A 23,651-nucleotide genomic window follows, 5' to 3' on the forward strand; every position below is an offset into this window, starting at 1 on the left:
ACTGACAACAGTACATAGTGAAATACTGTGTTTGTGGTGACATTGAATACTTGATGTTATTCTCTCTCACAGCAAACACTTGACTATGCAGCAATCACTGTAACCCACTGACAACAGTACATAGTGAAATACTGTGTGTGTGGTGACATAGAATACTTGATGTTATTCTCTCTCACAGCAACCACTTGACTATGCAGCAATCACTGTAACCCACTGACAACAGTACATAGTGAAATACTGTGTGTGGTGACATAGAATACTTGATGTTATTCTCTCTCACAGCAACCACTTGACTATGCAGCAATCACTGTAACCCACTGACAACAGTACATAGTGAAATACTGTGTGTGGTGACATAGAATACTTGATGTTATTCTCTCTCACAGCAACCACTTGACTATGCAGCTATTACTGAAACCCACTGACAACAGTACATAGTGAAATACTGTGTGTGTGGTGACATAGAATACTTGATGTTATTCTCTCTCAAAGCAACCACTTGACTATGCAGCAATTACTGAAACCCACTGACAACAACAGTACATAGTGAAATACTGTGTGTGGTGACATAGAATACTTGATGTTATTCTCTCTCACAGCAACCACTTGACTATGCAGCAATTACTGTAACCCACTGACAACAGTACATAGTGAAATACTGTGTGTGTGGTGACATTGAATACTTGATGTTATTCTCTCTCACAGCAACCACTTGACTATGCAGCAATCACTGTAACCCACTGACAACAGTACATAGTGAAATACTGTGTGTGGTGACATAGAATACTTGATGTTATTCTCTCTCACAGCAAACACTTGACTATGCAGCAATTACTGTAACCCACTGACAACAGTACATAGTGAAATACTGTGTGTGGTGACATAGAATACTTGATGTTATTCTCTCTCACAGCAACCACTTGACTATGCAGCAATTACTGAAACCCACTGACAACAGTACATAGTGAAATACTGTGCGTGGTGACATAGAATACTTGATGTTATTCTCTCTCACAGCAAACACTTGACTATGCAGCAATTACTGTAACCCACTGACAACAGTACATTGTGAAATACTGTGTGTGGTGACATAGAATACTTGATGTTACTGTATTCTCTCTCACAGCAAACACTTGACTATGCAGCAATTACTGAAACCCACTATCAACAGTACCATAGTGAAATAGTGTGTGTGTGGGGACATAGAATACTTGATGTTATTCTCTCTCACAGCAAATACTTGACTATGCAGCAATTACTGAAACCCACTGACAACAGTACATAGTGAAATACTGTGTGTGTCGTGATATAGAATACTTGATGTTATTCTCTCTCACAGCAAACACTTGACTGTGGAGCAATTACTGAAACCCACTATCAACAGTACATTGTGAAATACTGTGTGTGGTGACATAGAATACTTCATGTTATTCTCTCTCACAGCAACCACTTGACTATGCAGCAATTACTGAAACCCACTGACAACAGTACATAGTGAAATACTGTGTGTGTCGTGATATAGAATACTTGATGTTATTTTTCTCTCACAGCAAATACTTGACATAGTGAAATACTTTATGTTTGGTCGTTTGGTGATAATGATAACTCTATAATACTCTATCTTATAGCATATTATATTATCGTTATATTGAACACCATTAGCAAGAATTCAGCCTAAGCTATAACCAACTAAATCAATCGAAGTTTACAACAGCTGACTTTTAGGTACTCCCTAAGGACTAAGGCTTAAATTCTTTATTCGTTTCCGTCTAGTGTAAGCACTGTAACTTGACTATGCAGCCATGCTTTCAGATATTCTAGGACAGGACCTATATAGCACATCAGTCAGTGTTAGGTGACATTGAATAATTGAGTTCGGTTACTTTCAGCGATTATTTAACCATGCAGCTATGGTTGAAACTCTACAACATGCACATCATTCTCTTTCGGGCCACATTAATAATTATTCATTTTAGTTTACCTTGCAGCATTCACTTAGCTAACTAAACCCATTCTACAAACTTACCTTGGACTTCGCTTGTTTTGTGTTTGAGTTCTTGATTTCTACAATCATTTGGAAGCACGCGATTCGAAACTAATCAATAGATTTTGAAATTCTACTGCATTGAGTGTTTGGATTACTAACGAATCGTTTGCATTCAGATTAAATTAGTTGAAGAATCGTATGCAAATTCGTATACATTAAAACTACATTTGGACACAATACAATTGTGTCTTATGAATATTTGTGGCCTACGCTAGGTGTTGAGGGAGCGTACAGTTTCATGCAGAAAACCTTTCCAGTTGTTACCAGAGCAAACAAGGACGGAAACAGCTGTTTGAATATTGTTTCAAGTGTGTAAGTGTAAATTTGTGATCAACTCTACATTTTAGTTTTCTACGAAGATAACACACCAGAATACGTATTTCATGGATAAATTCAATGAAGGATGATTGTTAAATGAATGATATAGCTTTGACTACGATTACCTGGTTCTCTATCAGGACAATTTAAGCTCAAAAAGAGGTTTAGGTTAGGTTAGGTTAGGTTAGGTAAGGTTAGGTAAGGCTAGGTTAGGATATGTTAGGATGACAAGTAAACAAGGTTATTCCTTCTGTCGGCAACTCACCCCTACCTGGGTTGGGCTTGTCGGAACTAAGAACATTTTTTGGACCAGAGGGCATGGCGCAATTAAGGAACTCTTTGGCGCAACTAATGTGCCGCAAAAACGTGACCGAAAAAGTTACTCATGTTAATTGTACAAACAACTCTAACAAAGTCTAAGCTAGGATTGATTTTGTTAAAGATTAAAAGGATACATTACATTTTTTGCCAAAGGTCAACTAAAATAGCTCAATAACATGTTCACTGTACAATTTCTGAAGCCATGTTTTACGAAATCAATATTACTGTATATCCATCCCGGTATGTTTTATGCGATCTAAAATATCTAAAATAACGTACACATTTCCATAGTGTAGTTGGAATTTGTATGATATTCGAACAGGTATCCATAAATAGCTAAATTAAAAATACACACGCTGGATACATCTCGAATATCAGATTTCAAATGTTCAAGTCCAATTAATATTGAGCATGGTATCGCTATCAAATAGATTTGTTGAGATCTTAAATCAAACCAATGGTGCTTATATTGAATTATAGTCTAGTATTGTAATTTTTTATATGTTAAAATAGGACACCTCATATATTTCGAACATGCCTGGATAAATCCCTCAAATTTGTGAAGTGTAAAATAATTAGTAAAGTGAAATTATTAAATTATGACTTACAATTACAATTGTTTACTTAGAGGCCTACCATTTATTCTTTTACGGCAATTGTAATAGTATAGAATAAATTCTTTATACCGTATAAAGTTTAGTACTATTATTTTAATTCCATGTAGGCCTACTTATACTTTTATTGTTTTAACAGACTAATCTAGTAAATAGTGTTTTTTATATACACCATTTCTCAATCATTATTCTCTAAAATGTAGTTAAACCATGTTAAAATTTATCTTTTAAAGGAGTGCTGCGGATATTTCAAACTACCTTTTTAAAAATAATAATTTTTTACTTCTACATACATAAACAAATAAATGCATGGATTAATCTTTCTTCATAGAAAAAGACTCAGAAAAAATCATTCTATTTTATATCGACGTGAAATTGGGCCTGATAAGTATGAATATGATGTTTTAATTTATACACTAAAGGTTTTGGTATATAAATTAGAAGTTTGCAGTAAAGAAATTTCCCCAGGGATTGCAGCAAAGGAAAGTTTTCATCGACAAACAAGATACTTTGAAATAATTTATAATGTTCTAACAATTTCTTTCTATAGAAGTTCAATAGATCATTTTAGTGAAAACATTTTACATATACAACGTAATGTTTTCATTTTATTTAAATCCCTTGTCTTAATGTGTCAGATTTATGTGTTACCGATTACAAACATTTACTTTGATTTTTTTAGGCTTTATTTTGAAGGATTATTGTTTACTATTTTTATCATCATGGGTTCGTATAAATTACATGAAAACGACGACAACCTAAGACATAAGGTTCATGTAAAGACATAAAATAAATGAAATACTCCTAAATAAATGCTCATTTTCAGGAAGCAATGCTTTTATCTTTACTGTGGTTGGGACAATTTTAAAACGAACTCTAGTTTACGTGCAAAAACATACTTTGAAACTATATTCAGCTGGTCCAAATGTACGACACTATTGTATGTTTAATTTATGCTGATACTCCAATATAGTGTACATATAACAGTAGCTGTAAAAAAGAATCATCGGTTTGGTAAATTTTAAATTTACATTGTATAGTTCAATACTGTTGTCATTTGGTGAGTCGGTAGCTTCACGGGCTTGGGGCCCAAGGCAGCGATGTCGTGGGTTCGGATCCTGGTCACTGCCACTAATTTTTATCAGTACACTTCACCCTTGTACTGTACCGGATCACCTTTTGATTTGATACGCTCCATAGCCTATGTGGGTGGGCAAATACAAGGCTAAAAGAGACAGTCAACCTCTTAAAAAAGTGAAGGAATTATTATTTTACCTCTAACGAAAGCAAACGATGCATTTAAATATTTATCGCGCAAAAACAGACCTTATTCATGATATTATTCATACATTCACAAGACACCCCCATTGATTGTGTTATGCCGTTACAATGTTTTACGTCAAATACACGCACAACACCGATACAAACCAGGCGCTACCTTTGTACATTACGATTTTACGCTTGTATGAATTGCGTAGTCATATCACAAAGGACGAGTTACGCTAACGGAAAAGCGATGTATTGAACAGAGAACTGAAACGGGGAACTTAGTAGATCTGTTAAGCTTCCGGTGCTGCTTAAGCTAAGTTAACACACGGGCTTTTCTCTTGCAATCACATTTTATGACACTGACAATTATGTAGCACAATTCATAAGACTTTTTTTAATTACTTTCACTAATATAATAAAACGAATGTAACGATTAACGATGGCGAAACGATTTATTTTAATATCCCATTACTTTCCAAAAATTATGTTTGGACAGTTATTAAATGGATAAAACTACTGCTAAATTATTTTTTTGATTTTAGATCTAAAACGTGAAGGGAGAGTTTGCTTCGATCGGGTTACAATTGTAAAAAAATAGGAGCCTATTTAGAAATACATTTTCCTACAGTCACCCGACAAAGTTGGCTTCCATGTACGTTTTATAGTACAGAAAGCTGCTAATTGCTGCATATTTATACTTTGTCGTACGGTTTATACTTCGTCGTGCGGTTTATACTTTGGCGCACATCAGGAAACGAATCATCCAACGGGCACATCCAACGAAACAACACAAAATAGCGTGGTTCTATTATGCACGTAATCCGTGTACGCTTGGAAATAGGCTGGCAACACTTAAAGATAATAATACTATGAGCAGCTGATCGATTTTTTTCTTTAGTTTAAGTCCTGACTTGAGTCAATTTGTAAAACAGTTTTGTAACTGAAATTCGCTCATGAATAAATACCTTATTTATTTATTTTATTTATTGACTATTATAACTACGATTTAACCTGTCATTTCGTGTTAATAGTTTCGGTATTTCTGAACTTTCTGGACTTTTTTTTAAACGTTTTTAAAACATTCCTACGATCTTAATAAACAAGAAAATACCTTTAAAGCATTTTTTTAGGCACGGAAACCACTTTAAATTACAAAAACATACGGAACTATATTCTCAAGTCGCGGAGCACATTTCTTGCCGAGGAAAAAATAGCGGAGTGGTACGGACCGGGACCGGGTACTACTTTCTCTTGGGCACCTATTTGTGTTGCCAGCTGAACCTAAAAACGTGTTGTATAGTGTTTGAAAGACTAATTATTTATATGATTTATAGTGACTGTATGAAAAATATAATGTGTAACACGAGTGCAAAAGGCCTTTGCTGCACTCGAGATCATTCCTCTCAAACATTGCTCTCGTGTGCAGCAAAGTGCCACTTTGCCCACTATCTACAAAAATAACTATTTCATAAACTGTTTTGCCTCTTGTTTACAATCTCACTACGGATAAACATTCAACTGAAAGATCAGCTGATCACATTTAAATTTTCAACCGTTACAAAGAATAGTATATTACGTTACTAGTCCTGAAAATAAGTGTTTACCGGACGAGTGTGGTCGTTCCCGTGCGAGACGAAGTCGAGTACGGGATTACCATACGAGTCCGGTACACACATTTTGGACGAGTGACGTACGATAGTTTACGCCATACTACTAAATCTGTACAGATCCTTATATATTTCCACCAACTAAAGGACTAAAAATCACTAGTCATTGAGAGGTTATGTTTTTGTTTATAACCACTCATTGCCACATAAATACTAAATACAGTACATTCAGCTGATTGGTGTCCGGTAAAACTCATTGCAGCACAGTAGTACGCAATGAAACCCCATTTGAATAAGCTGGCGGCAAACAGCTGTTTTCTGGACTAAATACTTGCGTGGGAAGTTCGTCAAAATAATGTAGTGTGGCGTAAAGTGTTTTACCATCATTGAATCTTTGAAAACAATATAACGTTAGGCCACCGTAAGGCCCTAAAAGAAATGACATTTCTAGTTATTCATCACCCCGCTAGAGGGTGAGCTTCACAATGACACCTCAATCGCACAGATCGCTTGACTATAGCTGAAAAAAGATGTTACAGGGAAAACCTTAAAGTATGTATACATAGATAGATATATAGAAGATGTGTTGGATAAAACTCAAATACTACCGAGTTTTAATCGATCATCCGGTTGGGAGCGAGCTGGTTTAGTGGTTAGAGAGCGGAACTTCGGTCCCTGAGGTCCCGGGTTCAAATCCCGCCAAATCACCAATGGATAATGATCTAAGTGATAATGCCGCAACCCCTAGGTCTAGCCTGAATTAATGTGAAAAACAATCCCGGGTTCGTGCCTAACGTCCTGGGAAACAATTATCCTCTACTGTTTTAAATTCCCGATTTCAGATTGTACATGACTGATTTAGTCAGCACAAGAAGGCACAAAGCAAGATGTAATTGAGACAAAGTTGTACAAATAAAGCAATTGCAGTGATGCCTTCGGGCTTCATCACCAAGTTAATTATACTTGTTTAACACACAAAGGATGTGGGAGTTTGAGATATTAAGAAAGATGTTACAATTTGTATACCAAAATGAGAGAAAATAAATGGATTTCTTGGAAACATCCTGTGATTGTGTACGTTATTTAATTGCTACTTTACTTTGGAAGAACCTTGGCATTGTCATTTTTTAGTTTTCAGCTATACCAGGTTCAGGAACTTTAATATGTAAGTAGTTATTACCATTTTGTTCTTGAGTATATACAAACTCCCACTCAAGAACAAAGGGAATACAAGTACTAACTACTTTAATGGGGTTTTCTTGCATGTGGATTAGATTCCAGAGCCCAAAAATTAAAAAAAAAAATTGTTTTATACGTTTTATTGTTTTTATAGAAGCTAAAATGTTCTAAAGAATCCCTGAAATAACCAATAACTTGCCTTCTTTTGCTATTACTAAAAGAACATATTTTTTGGATTTGTTTCAACTGATATATCTTTTCTAATAAACGCATTTAGTCAATAGTTTTTCTTTCAAATGAAATAGGTTTACATACCTTACGTCGTCAATCCTTACTGTAGTCACAGGTGACAAGTTTCGAAACAATTGTTGTTTCATTACCAAGCCTTCGTCGTCAAACTCAAACATCAAATTATTTAAACACATTGTCGTGGTTGGAATAAACGTCATCTTAAGTTAGTGTAGAAACGAACGATAGAGGGTTTTTTTCTCATAGGTAAGCTATCTATGAAAATCATTTAATGTTGTTTGTTTGTCGAAAAGTAGAAGCATAGATAAAACAGTAAACTTCTCATCCTTATGGAACAGCTGAAGCCAATTTTATTGTTAGTTCCTCCCGGTGCACTGTAGGGGTCGTGTTTTGTTTAAAATTTTTTTCTTGTTATTTCAGTCATTTTATAATCTCGTTGAACCAAATAATACAATCTTATCATAAACCCATCCTCTAGTTATATAATCACAAACAGTAAATCACAAATCATGGAATTAAATCTAAAATAATAGTTTCATTTTTTTCGAATGGGTAGCCTCCGGATTATCGAGATACAATTAAAGTGGTTTAAATACCTGTAATGTCGACAATCCCAAGTGGTTGTGAAACAACTAGTTTCGGCTCATTACGGAGCCATCTTCAGGTTTTCCAAGGACATTATCACTTCTTCCGAAGGTCGTCAAAGTTCACAAATAATTTACATAGGTACATTAAAAACATTTAATACCCCCGCCGCAGCAAACCTGCAGACTGACCGAATTTCCATTTCCCTGAATGGATTTACACTAAAATGTCTCCTTAAAATTATCACATTTATTCCCTATTTAAATAGAATCAGTTTAAAACATACTTAGGTTTGCTGCAACAGGGAGGGTAAAAGTGTTTTTTATGTAAAATGTTAATAGTTAGTAAGAAATAAAAACATTTTCCAAATTTGGGCAAAATATGTTTATAAACAAGCAAACTACAACAGTTTACTTATTCTCCATAAGAATAACATGGGAATTTTAAATTTACAATTTTTTGGAATTTTCTCCGTAACCATTAGGCGCATTATAACGCTTCAATATACTAAATGATTTGTTTTTTTAAGCTCTACAAAATAGTTTCAAAAGAAATTGCAAAATTTTATGTTTTTTGGGTAAAAAATGGGGAAAACCCATTTTTTCCCATAAAAGCCCCCATAAACCCCCGTTCCCATGGTCCGATCATGCTTTTTTTTTTTTTTTTTTTTTTTTTTTAAGGGAGAGGAGGTAAAAATGCTTTTACGCACACAGGTAGCCAGCCTGTAGTGTGAGACTCCTGAATCTATCGCAGACTACTCACTAAAAAACCCCCTCTACTCTGTTGGACACAGACCTGGAATTGTTTGTCACATTACTTCAAGTCAGGCCAACATGTTACCTAAGCCCTCAGGGCTCTCACCGTTTATGGCATTTGGATACTTTAAGACCTACACCGCATCCCGGTCAAGGTCGAGCTTCTTGGCGCGGAGAATACCCTGGATGTAATGTGACACACAGGTCCAATTGTCCTCACCCTCCGTCATCATCGGTATGACCGTGTCCACCGACAGCAGTCCTACTAACTGTTGAGCCTCCAGGCGGGGCCTTTCCCAACGCTGGCAGTGGAAAAATGTATGTTCCACGTCATCGGGAATGCCTGGGCAGTATATGCAATCGGGTGACACGGCTTTGCCCATCCTGAACAGGTACGACCGGAAAAAGCCGTGACCCGTCAGAAATTGGGTGAGGTAGAAGTCCACCTCTCCGCACCGCCGATTAACCCAAGGTTGGACTTGCTTTATCAGTCGCCTGGTCCAGCGTCCCCGAGTCTCCTGTTCCCAGCTCTCTTGCCACAGCTGGTAGGTGCGGGTGCGTTCCTCTGTTCGTGCCTGGTCCTCCCCACGGCGCTGATAAATTGCTTTTCTCTCCGCCGCCAAAAGTTTGACGGGGATGACTCCAGCAACCACCAGGACGGCGGGTTCGGACACTGTTCGGTAGGCGGATGCAACTCTTAGTGCTGCCTGACGCTGCACTCGGGCAAGCCGCATCCTATATACCTCCTTATTTAGAGCGTCTGCCCACACCTCAGCACCGTACAAGAGTACGGACTGGACAGAAGACATTAACAGCCTTCTACGGCTGGACCGAGGCCCTCCGACATTGGCCATCAACCGGCTAAGAGAGGAGACCACCCTAGCGGCCTTGTCCGCCGTACGGAAAATCTGATCCCGCCAGCTAAGCTTGCTGTCCACCATAATCCCAAGGTACTTGGCAGAACGAACGGTCTGGACTTCAACGGCCCCTACCCTCAACGGCACGATGGTGTCAATCCGTTTTTTTGTTAATATCACGATCTCAGTTTTGCTCAAAGCAAGCGAGAGACCGTGGTCTGTCATCCATGCGTTTATAGTACGCATAACTCGGTTCAGCTTTAGCTGAGCCAGCTCAACGCTACGTGCAGCTATCAAAACTGCAACGTCGTCCGCGTACCCAACCAAAACAGTTTCCTCAGGCATTTCAGACCTCAGGAGGCTGTCATACGCGACATTCCAGAGGTCCGGGCCGAGTATGGAACCTTGGGCAGCACCGGAAGTGACACTCATCGTCCGTGGGCCCTCTGTAGTGTCATACAAGAGGAGGCGGAACCGGAGATAATCCTCTATGATACGCATGAGGTATGCCGGGACGTGAAAGGTGTTCTCCAGAGCATCCAGCATATCGCACCACCTCGCCGAATTAAATGCGTTTCGCACATCGAGAGTGACGAGCAGCACAACCCTTCGAGAGTAGTGGTTAAAATCCTCAGCTCTCATCACGGCTTGCTTCACCTCTTCAACAGCGTCAACCGTAGATCGCCCCATCCTAAATCCATACTGCCGAGGGGACAGGTCCCCCGCAGCGACTACGGCTGAATTCAGTCGGGAACGTATCAACTTCTCGAGGACTTTTCCAGCCGTATCCAACATACACAGAGGTCTGTAAGAGGATGGCAGGTCTGGATCTCCCTTCCCCTTCCCAACAAGCACAAGCCTAGCTGTTTTCCAGCACGAAGGGAAAACTCCTTCGACTAGGCAGGCATTGTACATGCGTAAAAGGATCAAGGGGTTAATAGTCAAAACCTTTTTGAGAACTTCGCCGGGTACCCCATCGGGTCCAGGAGCCTTATTGTTCTTCAGGGATAGGACGGCCGCCTCCACCTCTCCAAGACTGAAAAGTGGTACGTCATCCACCCTTCCGAAATCCCGCAGTGGGCGCAACGTGTGAGCCGGGAAAAGGGACTCGACTATCCTCTCCATAGTGGCCCCATCCATGACGGAAGGTGGAGAGCGGGTGCCAAGTTTCTTGGTTACCAGTTTGTAACCCAAGCCCCACGGATTGGAATCGATATCGTCCCTTAATGTCTCCCAGCAACTACGTTTACTCCGGTTGATGGCTCGACGAAGAGACCTCCTAGCCACTCTGTAAGCATCCGACTTACGACGTCTGTCTACAGGTTCTCTGGCCCTGGTAGCAAGTCTTCTGGCTCTCAATGCTGACCGACGCAATTCCGCAATCTCGGCAGTCCACCAGTACACAGGTCGCTTATTGCACCGGGATCTTCCGCGAGGCATAGACTCATCGCAAGCGGAGACGATTAGTCCCATCATGGATGTAACTAACACCTCTGCATGAGCCACACTAGTTGCGGGGGGAACCACCGGTGTTCCTCGTAAGATGGCTTCATTGAATTTTGCCACGTCCAATTTTTTAATATTCCATCGAACGGGCACTTGACGAAACGCGGCTACTTGTCTCTGATGACCATCCAGGACATCAAAAATAATGTACTGGTGGTCACTGCCCGTGTAATCCTCCAGAACTCTCCAGGCTCTGATCCTTGGCAAAAGGGACTCAGATGCAAGGGTTATGTCTGGGATCGTTCCCCGCATCCCGGGGCGCCGGAAAGTTGGCGTGTTTCCCTCGTTGACGACAACGAGTCCGGCTCTGGCAGCAAAGTCCAGAATGTACTTGCCCCGGGAATTGGTGAGGGTCATTCCCCACTCGACAGCCCTAGCATTAAAATCCCCACCCACGACGACGTGTCCTGTGGTATTGCGCACGCTCTCTTCCAGGCGGTCTATCTTCTCACGAAATTCACGGATGGCCTCGTTGGGAGTGAGGTAGACACTAAAGTAAGTGACATCCCGGCACCGAACCCAAACGAAACCTCGGCCCTTCGCGTGACCCCGTACTTGTACTTTCGCTGCATTACGCGCCCAGAATGCAGCAGTACCAAGACTATCAGGGAACCAAAAAGATGGGTCCCTATCACGGTACTGGTACTGTTCGCTGACTAAGAGCGCGTCGACATCGTGTTCTAGGGCAAGCTGACATAGAAGTGCGTCAGCCGACCTGGATCGCTCAAGATTGCACTGAAGGATTCTTATCTTCGTGAAAGGACTTTCGCTTGCTGTAGTGCAGATTTGAATACACTACACTGTCCAGACCCAGCTATATGCTTCAAGTGTTTGTCAGCGAGCCCATTTTCTTTGCAAAGGAAACAGGACTCGACTTGGCAGTCCTTACGGACGTGACCGACCTCCCCGCACCGAAGGCAGTTCTTGCTTCGGTCGGGTCCCTTGCAGTTTCGGGAGGAATGGCCGAAACAGAGGCATTTAAAACACCTCTTCACTTCCACTCTCCGTCTGAGCCTGCAGTTGACCCAGCCGACTCTCAGATGCTGGAGTCCCAGCACTTTCGTGGCATGTGCGTCTGCCATTTCGGCGACCGCCATCCGCTGCTGACTCCTGTTCGGTTTTGTGAGCCACACCTTAAATAAAGCCGTTTGCCCGCCAAGCTCGGGGACAGCTTTCTTCAGGGCCTCAACAACATCAACCTCCGTCGACACACAATCAATGTCTCGAACCTCGACTGATGTCTTTGGTTCAAGAGCACGGACGGTGCCCTGGCCTTCAACAGCTGCCTTCAGTTCGGCAGTAAAGGCTGCTTTGTCTTTCGACTTACCCAGTTCAAGGAGAACGTCCCCGTCCCGGGTTCGTCTAATCGACCGTACAACCGTATCGGTCTGCTCTGGCTTAGCCTTGGCCTTAATTGCACCCAAGACCTCGGCGAAAGATCTCCCCCCTGAGGGCTTGACCAGGATTGCCTCCGTCCTGGGCTTTTTTGGCCGGGACTTTTTCGGAGCAGAGACCGAGCCGGGCCCAGTTTGGGCCACGCCGGTCGGCTGTGCCTTCACTGCCACATTCTTTATAGAGGCGACCTCCGCCCGCCTCAACTGCCTCTTCTCCTTTCGGGAACGACGTTTTTCCCACGCAGCCCCAGGTGTCTCTACGACTGACCCCTTTCGGGAACTTCCCTGAAGGGGGGTCGTAGGTAGCTGTGGTTGTTGGCTCTTTGCAGGAGCTGCAGCTATGTCCGAAAAGGATCTGGGCACAGCAGACAATAGATCAGTCTGAGTTGCCTTGGCCTTTACCGTGGTCCTTTTGGTTTGGACGCCTTCTTCTCTTTTTTGAGGACTGTCCGATGTGGAAGGCCTTTTACGTTTCTTAGAAGGCAGTGTTCTTTCGTCAGACAGAGACACAACCTTCTCGGCAATCTTCTCCATGGCTGCCTTACTCACCACCCGGCAGGCAAAAACGAAGCCAAGGTCATCCTCCAGTTTGGCCATGCCGTTTTTGACCACTTGATTTACGGCTTTCTGGGTCCGGAAGGTGTCCAGCATAGCCTTGATCGTAGCTTCCATGTCTTGGAGCCGGGTTTCAATGTCACTCTCTGCGTCAAGATATTCCTGACGCAGAAGCACCATCTCAGAGCCTTCCGACCTCAGCGGTGCTTTGAATGGCTCCTCCGGCATCCCTACAGCAGAACTGGCAGAGTGGGGGAGAGTTGCTGGCAACACCAGCTCGACACCTACATCTCCGACGCTTTCCGCACCGTTCCCAGCTCCACTTTCCGAAGGAGCTCCTAAATGGGGGAACTCCTTGGTGCATTTGAAGGTGGCAGGTGGGGGAGATGTTCTCACGTTTTTCGGTGGTGGCGACCGCTGCACCTTGGAGCTACGGACAAAAGCGTTCCGCTCCACTTCCAACGTCTTTTCTGGCTCATTTGAGCTCTTAATCAAAAATGTGTTATGAGGGGTTTTATTTAAATCCATCGTGTTTATTCCAGCGCATCGTGCGGCAAGGAGCGGCCCGGAATCAGTCAGGAACGGGTATACCCTCGGGGACAAAGACCCCTACCCCAGTTCCCCGGGGCCTGACCTCCGTTTGCCCAGCACCGGATACCTGACGTGCCGGGGGTCGCCCGTCACAATGCAGAGCCCGACCTCTACATCCATGCCGCACTCCCTGACCAAGGACCGAAGTGGCTGGCTTCTCACGACCCACTAAGAATACCCATCGGCAGTGCAGAGCACACATCAACCCCTGCAACACAACAGGGGCACTCCCAGGGACTCCCAGTGAGTTCGTCGGTCACCCTTTTAGTCGCCTCTTACGACAAGCCCGAGAAGGCTGCGGTGCTATTCTAACCCGGTACCGCACGGGAGGGTCCGATCATGCTGGTTCGCGAACTCGTTCGAATAAACGTAGGTTTACACGTTTGTACCAAATTTCATCAAAATCGGATCATTTTTGCTCGAGTTATCGCGCTAACGGACACACACACATATATATATATATAAATAAATATATATATATATATATATATATATATATATATATATATATATATGAATTTGAACGGATGGTGTTTTTGACCTCTAGGGACCTCAAAACGAAAAAAAAAATCGGTCCCGGGTCCAGGTCTTACCGTGAGTACTACGGTAATAGCTTATTCCCTATATGGGAAATTCGCTAAAAACACGTAACACGCATGTCTAGGCCTAGCTTTAACGACGTGACCGGCGGGAGTTTACGTCTAGACTCTATCTTTGTTTTTAATGTTTTTAATGTACCTATGTAAATTATTTGTGAACTTTGACGACCTTCGGAAGAAGTGATAATGTCCTTGGAAAACCTGAAGATGGCTCCGTAATGAGCCGAAACTAGTTGTTTCTCAACCACTTGGGATTGTCGACATTACAGGTATTTAAACCACTTTAATATTAAATAATAGTAACAGAATTTCGTCGACACTAGCAGTCAGTGTCACCAAACATGAACTAGACACGAAAAACAAGCTTCAAAATTTACAATGGGATAACAAGTCTACTTTTGTGTTGGTTGGTCTATTATGGTCGAAGTATAGTATGTTAATCTCGGTTTGGCCCAGGAAACACTGCTAAATAAGAATATCTATCTGCATTGTATATTGTATGCAAATTACAATAGAGCAGAATTAAACAGCTGATTGCAGAAGTGACGTAATTCTACGTTGCTAATTAATTACCACAACTCTTGTTAGGCTTAAAACCACACAACTCAAAGGTACTTTCACAAAGTTACTGCTACACGCTGGCTAATTGTACTTGGTCATACGTCATACTTACTGTAATAATACCAAGCTTTGTTGTTATAATTACTTTGGAGCGTGAAACAGTGTTTAACTACGATGGTTTTTTTAAAGTAGCCGTTTCAGTCCAGTTCTTAGAATTGAAAAGTTTCACATAACAGCATTGTTTAATTAACAGCATAGTGTTTTTACTTAACAACACGGGTAACGGACCAATGAGGTTCAAGAATTGAGAGAAGAAGTAAAATTGTAATGCTTTGAACTTCAACTAATCAGCTGTTTACCAATTTATATTGTTTACGATTGGTACAATTAGTGTTTGGTACAATGTTTAGTTGGATCAATATTTTTAAGGCAATGAGAGGTTGTAAACGAAAACATAGCCTCACTTAGAATTTATGATTCGTGGTCTTTAGAAAGACTGTCGTAGGGAAAGGTAGTGTACGCAAACGCAACTCGTGTAAATAGTGTTAACGACACTCGTAAAAGTTTTTGAGGCACTCGCCAAGGCTCGTACCTTAAATTTTCTACTCGTGTCATTAACACTATCTTTACACAATCGTCGCGTAAACTACTAAAATAACTAACTGCATCACATTTTTACTCACTTAGATATTTACGATGAAATTTCTTGATAATTAATGTTTAGGCGTACAAAGGTACACAAGTACCCCACCATTTTTTAAGTCTTACATTTATTATTTGGGCAACCCAGCAGAGAATTAAAAAAATTATTTTATGATTATATTCATGCAACGTATTTTAAGGCGAGTATGAACGAATGATGTGTTATTAAGAACGAATTGGCTAGTTAAAAAACGGCCGTAGGTAAAATACCGTAATTAACGTAGGTAAAATACCGTAATTAATTATGCCGCAGTTACAGTTTCCGTCCATGAAATTTAAGATTTCTAATCTATTCATCCAGAGTAGTTTTTACAGGATGTTAATTGGTGGTGTTGACGATTCTAAAAAAAGGTTTACGGGATTGTCTGGGTTTTGAAAAAGTTTGATGAAAATAATATTAGATAGAACAAATCACAATGGAGGATCTTTGAAAAGTTACCGATTCTAAAATTAATTAAATCCTTATTATTTTAACACCAGAATTATTGAATATGTCCAACAAATTCATTTAAATTTCTTCTAAATACAAAAGACACATGCAAATATTTGTTTATGAAAATATAATCATTTAGGCTACATCTTTCTTCAGTATGATATGGTATTGAATATGATGAATAATTTGTATTTATTTATATATTGGTTGGTTACAATGTTTTTCTCCTTTAAGAAGGGGTAGTGGGAGGTTGGGAGGTTGGGAGGAAATGACTTTTTGGATTAAACGCTGAGAGCAAAACTGCTAAAACGGAGACCCAACAAAACACACTCTGCTTCTATATACTGTACTCGAGTATATTTAATTAAATAAATAAGTTTACTGTTCAAGCTTGTGATAATTTACGAGTAGTTGTCTTAGAAATCGAGCACTGTATTTCCAACATTTATTTCTACGAATTAAGCTTTGTGACGTCTAAATAACGCAAACACGTACTCCGATCAAGTCATGCATAACTAGGTAGATGGTAGCGTGGTAGCTTGCCCGTTTCTCGCAACGAAGTTTAAACCCAGAATAAAACTGCTTGTAAGCCATCTGGCAAAAACGACTATCATTACGATTGATTAGCACTAGTAAATATGCAATCAATGGTATCACTTAGAATAAATAGATCTCTTTTACAAAACATCCATTTTCAGGTGTTTCTAATTAGTTGTTTCTAGTATAAAATTAGTGGAATATCAAAATCGTAATTTACGACCTGTTAAAACTTTTCAAATTAAAAATTTGTCCATTAGAATGTTTACGGACACTGATCAGTCACGGATAATGAAAATGAAAACGGAAACTCAACGGAAACGAGAACGGTAAAAAAAGTAAAATACCTCCGCCGCAGCAAACCTGCAGACTAAGCGAATTTCCATTTGACTGATGGATTTACACTGAAATGTCTACTTAAAAATATAACATTTATTCCCTATTTAAATATAATTATTTTAACAAGTACTTAGGTTTGTACTTAGGTTTGCTGCATCAGGGAGGGTAAAACTGTTTTTTTTGTAAAATTTTAATAGTTAGTAAGAAATAAAAACATCTTCCAAATTTAATCAAAATATGTTCATAAACAAGCAAACTACAACAGTTTACTTATTCTCCATAAGAATAACATGGGAATTTTAAATTTACTATTTTTTGGAATTTTCTCCGTAACCATTAGGCGCATAATAACGCTTCAATATACTAAATTATTTGTTTTTTTAAGCTCTACAAAATGGTTTGGAAAGAAATTGCTAAATTTTATGTTTTTTGGGTCAAAAATGGGTAAAACCTATTTTTACCCCATAAAACCCCCCGTAAACCCCCGTTCCCATGGTCCGATCATGCTGGATCGCGAACTCGTTCGAATTAACGTAGGTTTACACGTTTGTACCAAATTTCATCAAAATCGGATCATTTTTGCTCGAGTTATCGTGCTGACGGACACATATATATATATATATATATAAATATATAAATATATAAATATATAAATATATATATATATATATATGAATTTGAACGGATGGTGTTTTTGGCCTCTAGGGACCTCAAAACGAAAAAAAAAATCGGTCCCGCGTCCAGGTCTTACCATGAGTACTACGGTAATAGCTTATTCCCTATATGGGAAATTCGCTAAAAGTAAAAAAAGAAAAAGAAAAAGGTAATATAAATGGAAATGGAAACGGAAATGGAAATGGAAAATGGAAACGGAAACTGAAACTGAAACTAAAATAAAAACGAAAATGAAAATGAAAATCTTTATCTTCATTTTTAAGCATGTACTGTACATGCAATGGGCATCGTCATTACAATAAAAATAGCTTCTTCATCAGCTTTGTACGGTACATGTTATTAAATTTACGGAAAGTAAATAAAAACATGCTTAATAACACTTAAATCATATACTTAAACAGTTAACTCACAAGACGGCAAATGTTATTCGCCTATCGGGTTTGATGATGACTGGAGTGTCCAATAGAAATCGATCACCACTTACCATATTTTATGTACGTCTTGTGAATTAAGAGCATAATTGTCAATAAGTGGTTCAAGTGTTATTAGATGTGTGTTAACATGTACAATGCTGATCAAGAAGTAATTTCCTGACTAGTTAAACATGTTTTAAGCTTAACATGGTAGCTTAAAAAATTGACAAGCAGAGTCCATAGGTACTTAAAATGTGTAAAACGGTGAATTTTTAGTTGAAAGCAACAATACAATATGGTATTTCATCTAAATTTTCCATCTCAATAATTTGAGCCACCAGATTTGTGTTCTTATTTACCTTCCCAGCTTTAAACTACAGATTAAAGAGTAGACACTTTTTAATCTGTACTTAAACATAACCCTTAGATTTCAGAATTTTTGTCAATTTCAAAAAGTGTAGGCCTAACCCCGATCATAAGAGCAGTTTTAATGCATAAAAGACTTATATACATACAATTATATTCATAAAATGTCTTATGAATTACCCTGATACACTGCAGTATACAATTTTATCCTTTTATAACATGATTCTGTTTTAAAAGTCACATTATCTCCATTATTTTTAGATCTAAAGAATATTTTTCACTCACAGCCATTGAGCTCAATTTGTTATTATAATTTATCAAGACTTTGTTAACGGAAATTGTTCACTATGTAGCTAATGTATAGAAAAAATAATAATAATATAAGATAAGATAGACTGAAAATGTTATTTATATTTTAGATGGATATTTTAGTAGTATAGTGCTAAAAGCCCTCCTAAAGTAGTTGTAAATGGTTTGCAATGTTCTTTGATGTGAGTAATGAAACAATAACATTGTAGGATGAAATCTACATTAGCTCCAGAAGTGCACTTTGACCTTTGGAACAAACCACTAACATTTACTGGCTACAGAACTCCCTTCTTGTCCTTTTCATATATATTTTATTTTCTATTTCCTGCTAAGTCTTTCCTGGAGTAGAAAATATCAATTACTTTTCCCTGAACTATACTTCAAAAAATTTTTATTTGTTGACAGTAACCTTGATAAAAAGGAGTTTAGTGAAGTTTTACAGTGACAAGTTCTTGAGAAAAACTGTCCCATAAAATCCAAACTTTAGAATCTCCTAAACTGTCAAAAAATTAAAACAAATTAAAACAATAACTTTACATTTATTTTGGTAATTTCACAAGGACACTACAATATGTAGAACTCATAAATAAAGTATTGTATCCACTTACTAATTATATGCAAGAAAGCTTTTCTAACCATGCAGCCAGTATTTTTTTTTAATCTCACAAATAAACTAAAAAAATCTTTACTAGTGATATATTTGTTATTTTATTACAAAGACACATCAAAATCAACACATAATCAAATTTCAGATTCATATGACATAACTGCTGACTTTTATCAGTAGTATGTTTTCTGTGCTTTTATGAACTAAACAGTTTTGAAAAGTGGGGTGAATTTGATAAATTATAGCAAGTTTAACACATGCTTTGTAAAGCATAGGTATTCTATTTTAATTAAAAAGGAAACATTTATGGTTTTTATTTGTTGGAAGAATATATGAAGTTTTAAAAATGTTGCACTTCTACGTTGAGTCCTATGAATGGTTTTGTTTGGTATGCATAATAAAAAATCAGTAAAACGGATTTTTCTTAACTGAAGGACTATTTCCGCGGATAAATTATGAATTGAGAAATATTTACGATTGAGAAATGAAATGCACCTTGACCAGTTGGGGAATATGCAAGGTTTTCTTTTACGTATCATGTTTAGAACAAGATTGATTGTTGACTGAACTGAACAATATAAAATGACTTGAATATTGTGATAGGTTGAGTTTAAAAAGGAAAAAATAAAGTAAATATCTCTTTCACATCTACAATGCTCTTCTTTCAGTCTTATTATGTTCACTCAATACGAGACAGGTTAAAATGTAATATTTTAAGGAAACAGTCAAGGGGAATAAACGGTTTTTGTATGTGTATGTACATATTTTTATTTTATTAAAAACATGTGCGTTTTCAAATAAATACCATCAACATAAAAAATAAAACATATAGTACAACTTAATATTATGTATGGTTTATTTAAAATACTACTTGTTAAAACTAATTATTTTAAATGCCGGACAGATGTTTAATTTTTAAGTCACAATTACACACTCAGTTTTGAGTTTAGATATTACTACTTTTTTGGTAACTGCCATTACTGTACTTTGTTGGAACAATGCTACAATTTGTAGCTTTTCCAACTCTAAAAACTAAATGTCTTACAATGATGATTTTAACAACGTTAAGTGCATTTAAAACACTCGTATGTACAATATAATAATACCTAGTTATGTACTAAGAATCTTAAAACTTTATTCGGGGCACTTTTATCTTGAATAAAAATCAAGATATAAGATCAGCCATTTATTAGGACGGCAGAGAATTACACATTAAATTAAAAAATAAATATTACAGCTATATCAAATATTTTTAAAGCTAAAAAAACATCAATAAAATTTGTGCTTTAACCAAATAAAAAGGTCTAAAAACATCTTAAGCAACATCTTAACATCTAATAACATCTTGTGTCTAAAGGTCAAACAAATTCCAGAGAGAAAACACATTTTATTATTCTTTTTTGAAAAAATTGTTCATGTTATAAAACAGTGCTTGTGGTATGTTAAAAAAACAAAACTGTTAAAAAGCTTTTAAGAATTTCTAATGATAACCAATTCAGTACTGTCAGTACTTAACTAGTAAAATGCAATGGTTGAAATAATAAGCTACAAAACTTGTCTCTTTTTCTGATAGGACAAATTTGTGATAATTCAGAGTAAAAACACATTCATACATATACAGTCTCACAAAGAATAAACTAACCACTTCCTACTTCAAACTTCAGAGTATGTTACACTGTACAATATTCTATTTACATCTATTACAACTATTTTTGGCAATTAATTGTTATTTCTAAATCTAGTGACTATATACATTTTACTTTGAAAACATCAGCTACGTCCAAAACTAATTTAATCTTGTCAGGTTGAATTATTAACACATATACAATCTAATTTGACTAGTTCCGACGACTACCTTGAAAAACTAAACTAGGGACAATGTTTGGTACAGTCAAATGGAAAGGCATTGTTTATTTTTTTGAAAACATTGATCACAAAATGTACTACTTCGCTAAAAACCGGCGATTAAAAAGTAAAATTTAAAATGGGATATTTTACAACAAATATTGACAGGAAAACACAGCACCATTAATTTTGTTTAGACAAAACAAAATGTTTACACAAAATTTTGGGAAAAAATATTTCCGAAGGAAAGTCTTCCAATTAAGTTAAATGTCTACGTAAAATTAAAAGCCTTTAACTTAACTTATAGATTAATTACAAAATATTATCATACGTTTGTTTAAAATACGCATCTGGGACAATTCCAAAGTTTTGTTCAGAATCACTGAATGTTTATAACTAATAGTGAGTCTACGCTGCGGCAGGTTGAGCGTTTCCGCGATGCCTGCGACTTCTGACTTTCATCTCTGATCTTGCGACTGCAATCCATTCATTGCGACCCGCATCAAACCACGTCAGCCCCAGGTTGTAGCGGCCGTTTAGATTTGCGTGTTGGCAATGTGAAAACCACCTAAAACCAAAATGTTTGCCATGAACAATTTAAAATTTTAAATAATCAAAAACAAAACATTTTTTAAACTATTACTACCATAGCAGCTCACCAGTGGTATGTTAAGCTTAGTCAGTGGTATGAACAAAGGTCCTTTACAAATTTAAAGCTTCCTAAGTATGAATCAAGTTCTGTAGATTTCTGTAGCTTAAGGGTTTAACTTCAAAGTCTATTGCCACTTGACAGGTGTGAATGAATAAAATATTAAAAAAATATGGAAAGTGATTGGGCGTAGAGAATAGTTTTGTCTGTTTTGGGTAACACTGGTTATGAAAATCCTTATTATTTTATACCTACAAGAATTTGTCAACAGGGACGTAGTAAATGTAGGTAGAATGTGGTGGAATTTCAGAAGTGATCATAAATATTTACATTATCTTCTAATATTATTATCGGTCACTGAGACGAGGATAATCTTCATATTAATATGGGAACCATCTAAGATAGTGGCGGAAGTAGTAAAAAACATGGAGTTGGTGTCAAATTACTCGTTGTAGACCTTAACTTAAAGATAATCCTTGCTTACAAACATTAATTTGGTTACAAATTTGAAAAGAATCTTTTTCAAATAAATTTTAATGCTGAAACTTACCATCCTCCCTCGTAGTTGGCCGCGCAGTGAGTGTTGCTAACATCTCTATCAGAATCAATGGCACTGAACTGCATGTGGTTCTGGTAGTCGAGGGCGTCACTAGCGTTACCATGGTAACCGGCAACATTGAGTCTGTAGCCGTCACTAGCGTTGCCGACGCTGAACTGATCGTACTCCGCGTACCAAGCTTTGCCGTAGATATCCACAAGGTCTACTCGGAGAGACGACTCGTTGGCTGCTGTCAGTCTGTGCAGAGCTTCATTGCCAATCCAAAACTCTCCTGATAACAGAATGAGCCAAGTTAGTTACTTCAACATACAGGCTGTTCCTTTTTTAAATTCATAATTTGTGAAAATAGTAAATAACTTTTATTGTGTTGTTCAGACAGTTTTTATGTGTTGTCAATCTGTTTTGGGTTTACCCATGGAAACTTTCACCTGCCCTGGTTAATGTCAAAAATTATGAATTTCTGACTGCTTTTGTATAGCTAGTTCTGATTGCATTTGAGATATCCTTACTAAATATATGAACAGTAATTTAACTGCCATATACTGTAGCCACTCCTAGTGGGAACTGAATCTAATTTAGAATAGTTAATTTTTTTTTAAATTACGACCATATGATGAAAAAAAATCTGGATCAAGTTTGAGTAGCCCACAAAGTGTTTTGGCTGAAGAAACCTTATAAATATGTCCTACAACTCAAATATTAGGGATGAATACTTATTGCAAAGCAAAAGCAATACAGAACCTATATATTACTCTGTTTTATTCTAAACTATTGACTGATACAGAAACTTGTAATTGTAATGCTTTCTATCGGTTTAAGACATCAAGTTTCGAAGAATGCACAAAGCCTTTCTAATCTCTTTGACTCGAACTAGCCTTTTCAATCACTTGGAACTTTCTTGGTTATTACAAAACTTCCGGACTTCTGAACTGTCAAAACTTTTCCTAATTTAAACTCCATGTTTCTTAATCCACGTGAAAAGTGGACGTAAACTGTAAGTCTCTTAAGTTTAGAAAGTAGGAAGTGAATAATTTAAAGTGTTTGCAAACTGTAATGACTGGGTTAATGATTTGGGTTGTTTATGTTTTTCTTTAGTTGTTTAACTATTAAGAGACCAATTTAATGTATTTTTCAAGTTTGAAAAAAAAAGAAAGCTTGATACGTATATAACAAAGCAATCGATAAGTCAATGGTATAATTTACTCATACA

At 37.9% G+C, this 23,651-nt stretch overlaps 1 protein-coding gene across 1 annotated transcript in view; it reads right to left on the minus strand.

The window, feature by feature from the left end:
• Positions 1-20,199: 20,199 nt before the first annotated feature.
• LOC128993861 (protein scabrous-like) overlaps positions 20,200-23,651 on the minus strand; it is a 45,312-nt gene continuing 41,860 nt past the window's right edge. The window contains exons 7-8 of the mRNA XM_054417921.1: positions 22,433-22,712; positions 20,200-21,801 (exon numbers count right to left, since the gene is read on the minus strand). Coding sequence (XP_054273896.1) covers positions 21,642-21,801; positions 22,433-22,712 — 440 coding nt within the window. The 3' untranslated portion in view covers positions 20,200-21,641. The remainder of the gene's footprint in view (positions 21,802-22,432; positions 22,713-23,651) is intronic.

The sequence above is a fragment of the Macrosteles quadrilineatus genome, unplaced genomic scaffold, assembly GCF_028750875.1.
Source record: "Macrosteles quadrilineatus isolate MER2022 unplaced genomic scaffold, UCM_ALF_1.0 Scaffold_5__1_contigs__length_97177068, whole genome shotgun sequence".
NCBI lineage: Eukaryota > Metazoa > Arthropoda > Insecta > Hemiptera > Cicadellidae > Macrosteles > Macrosteles quadrilineatus.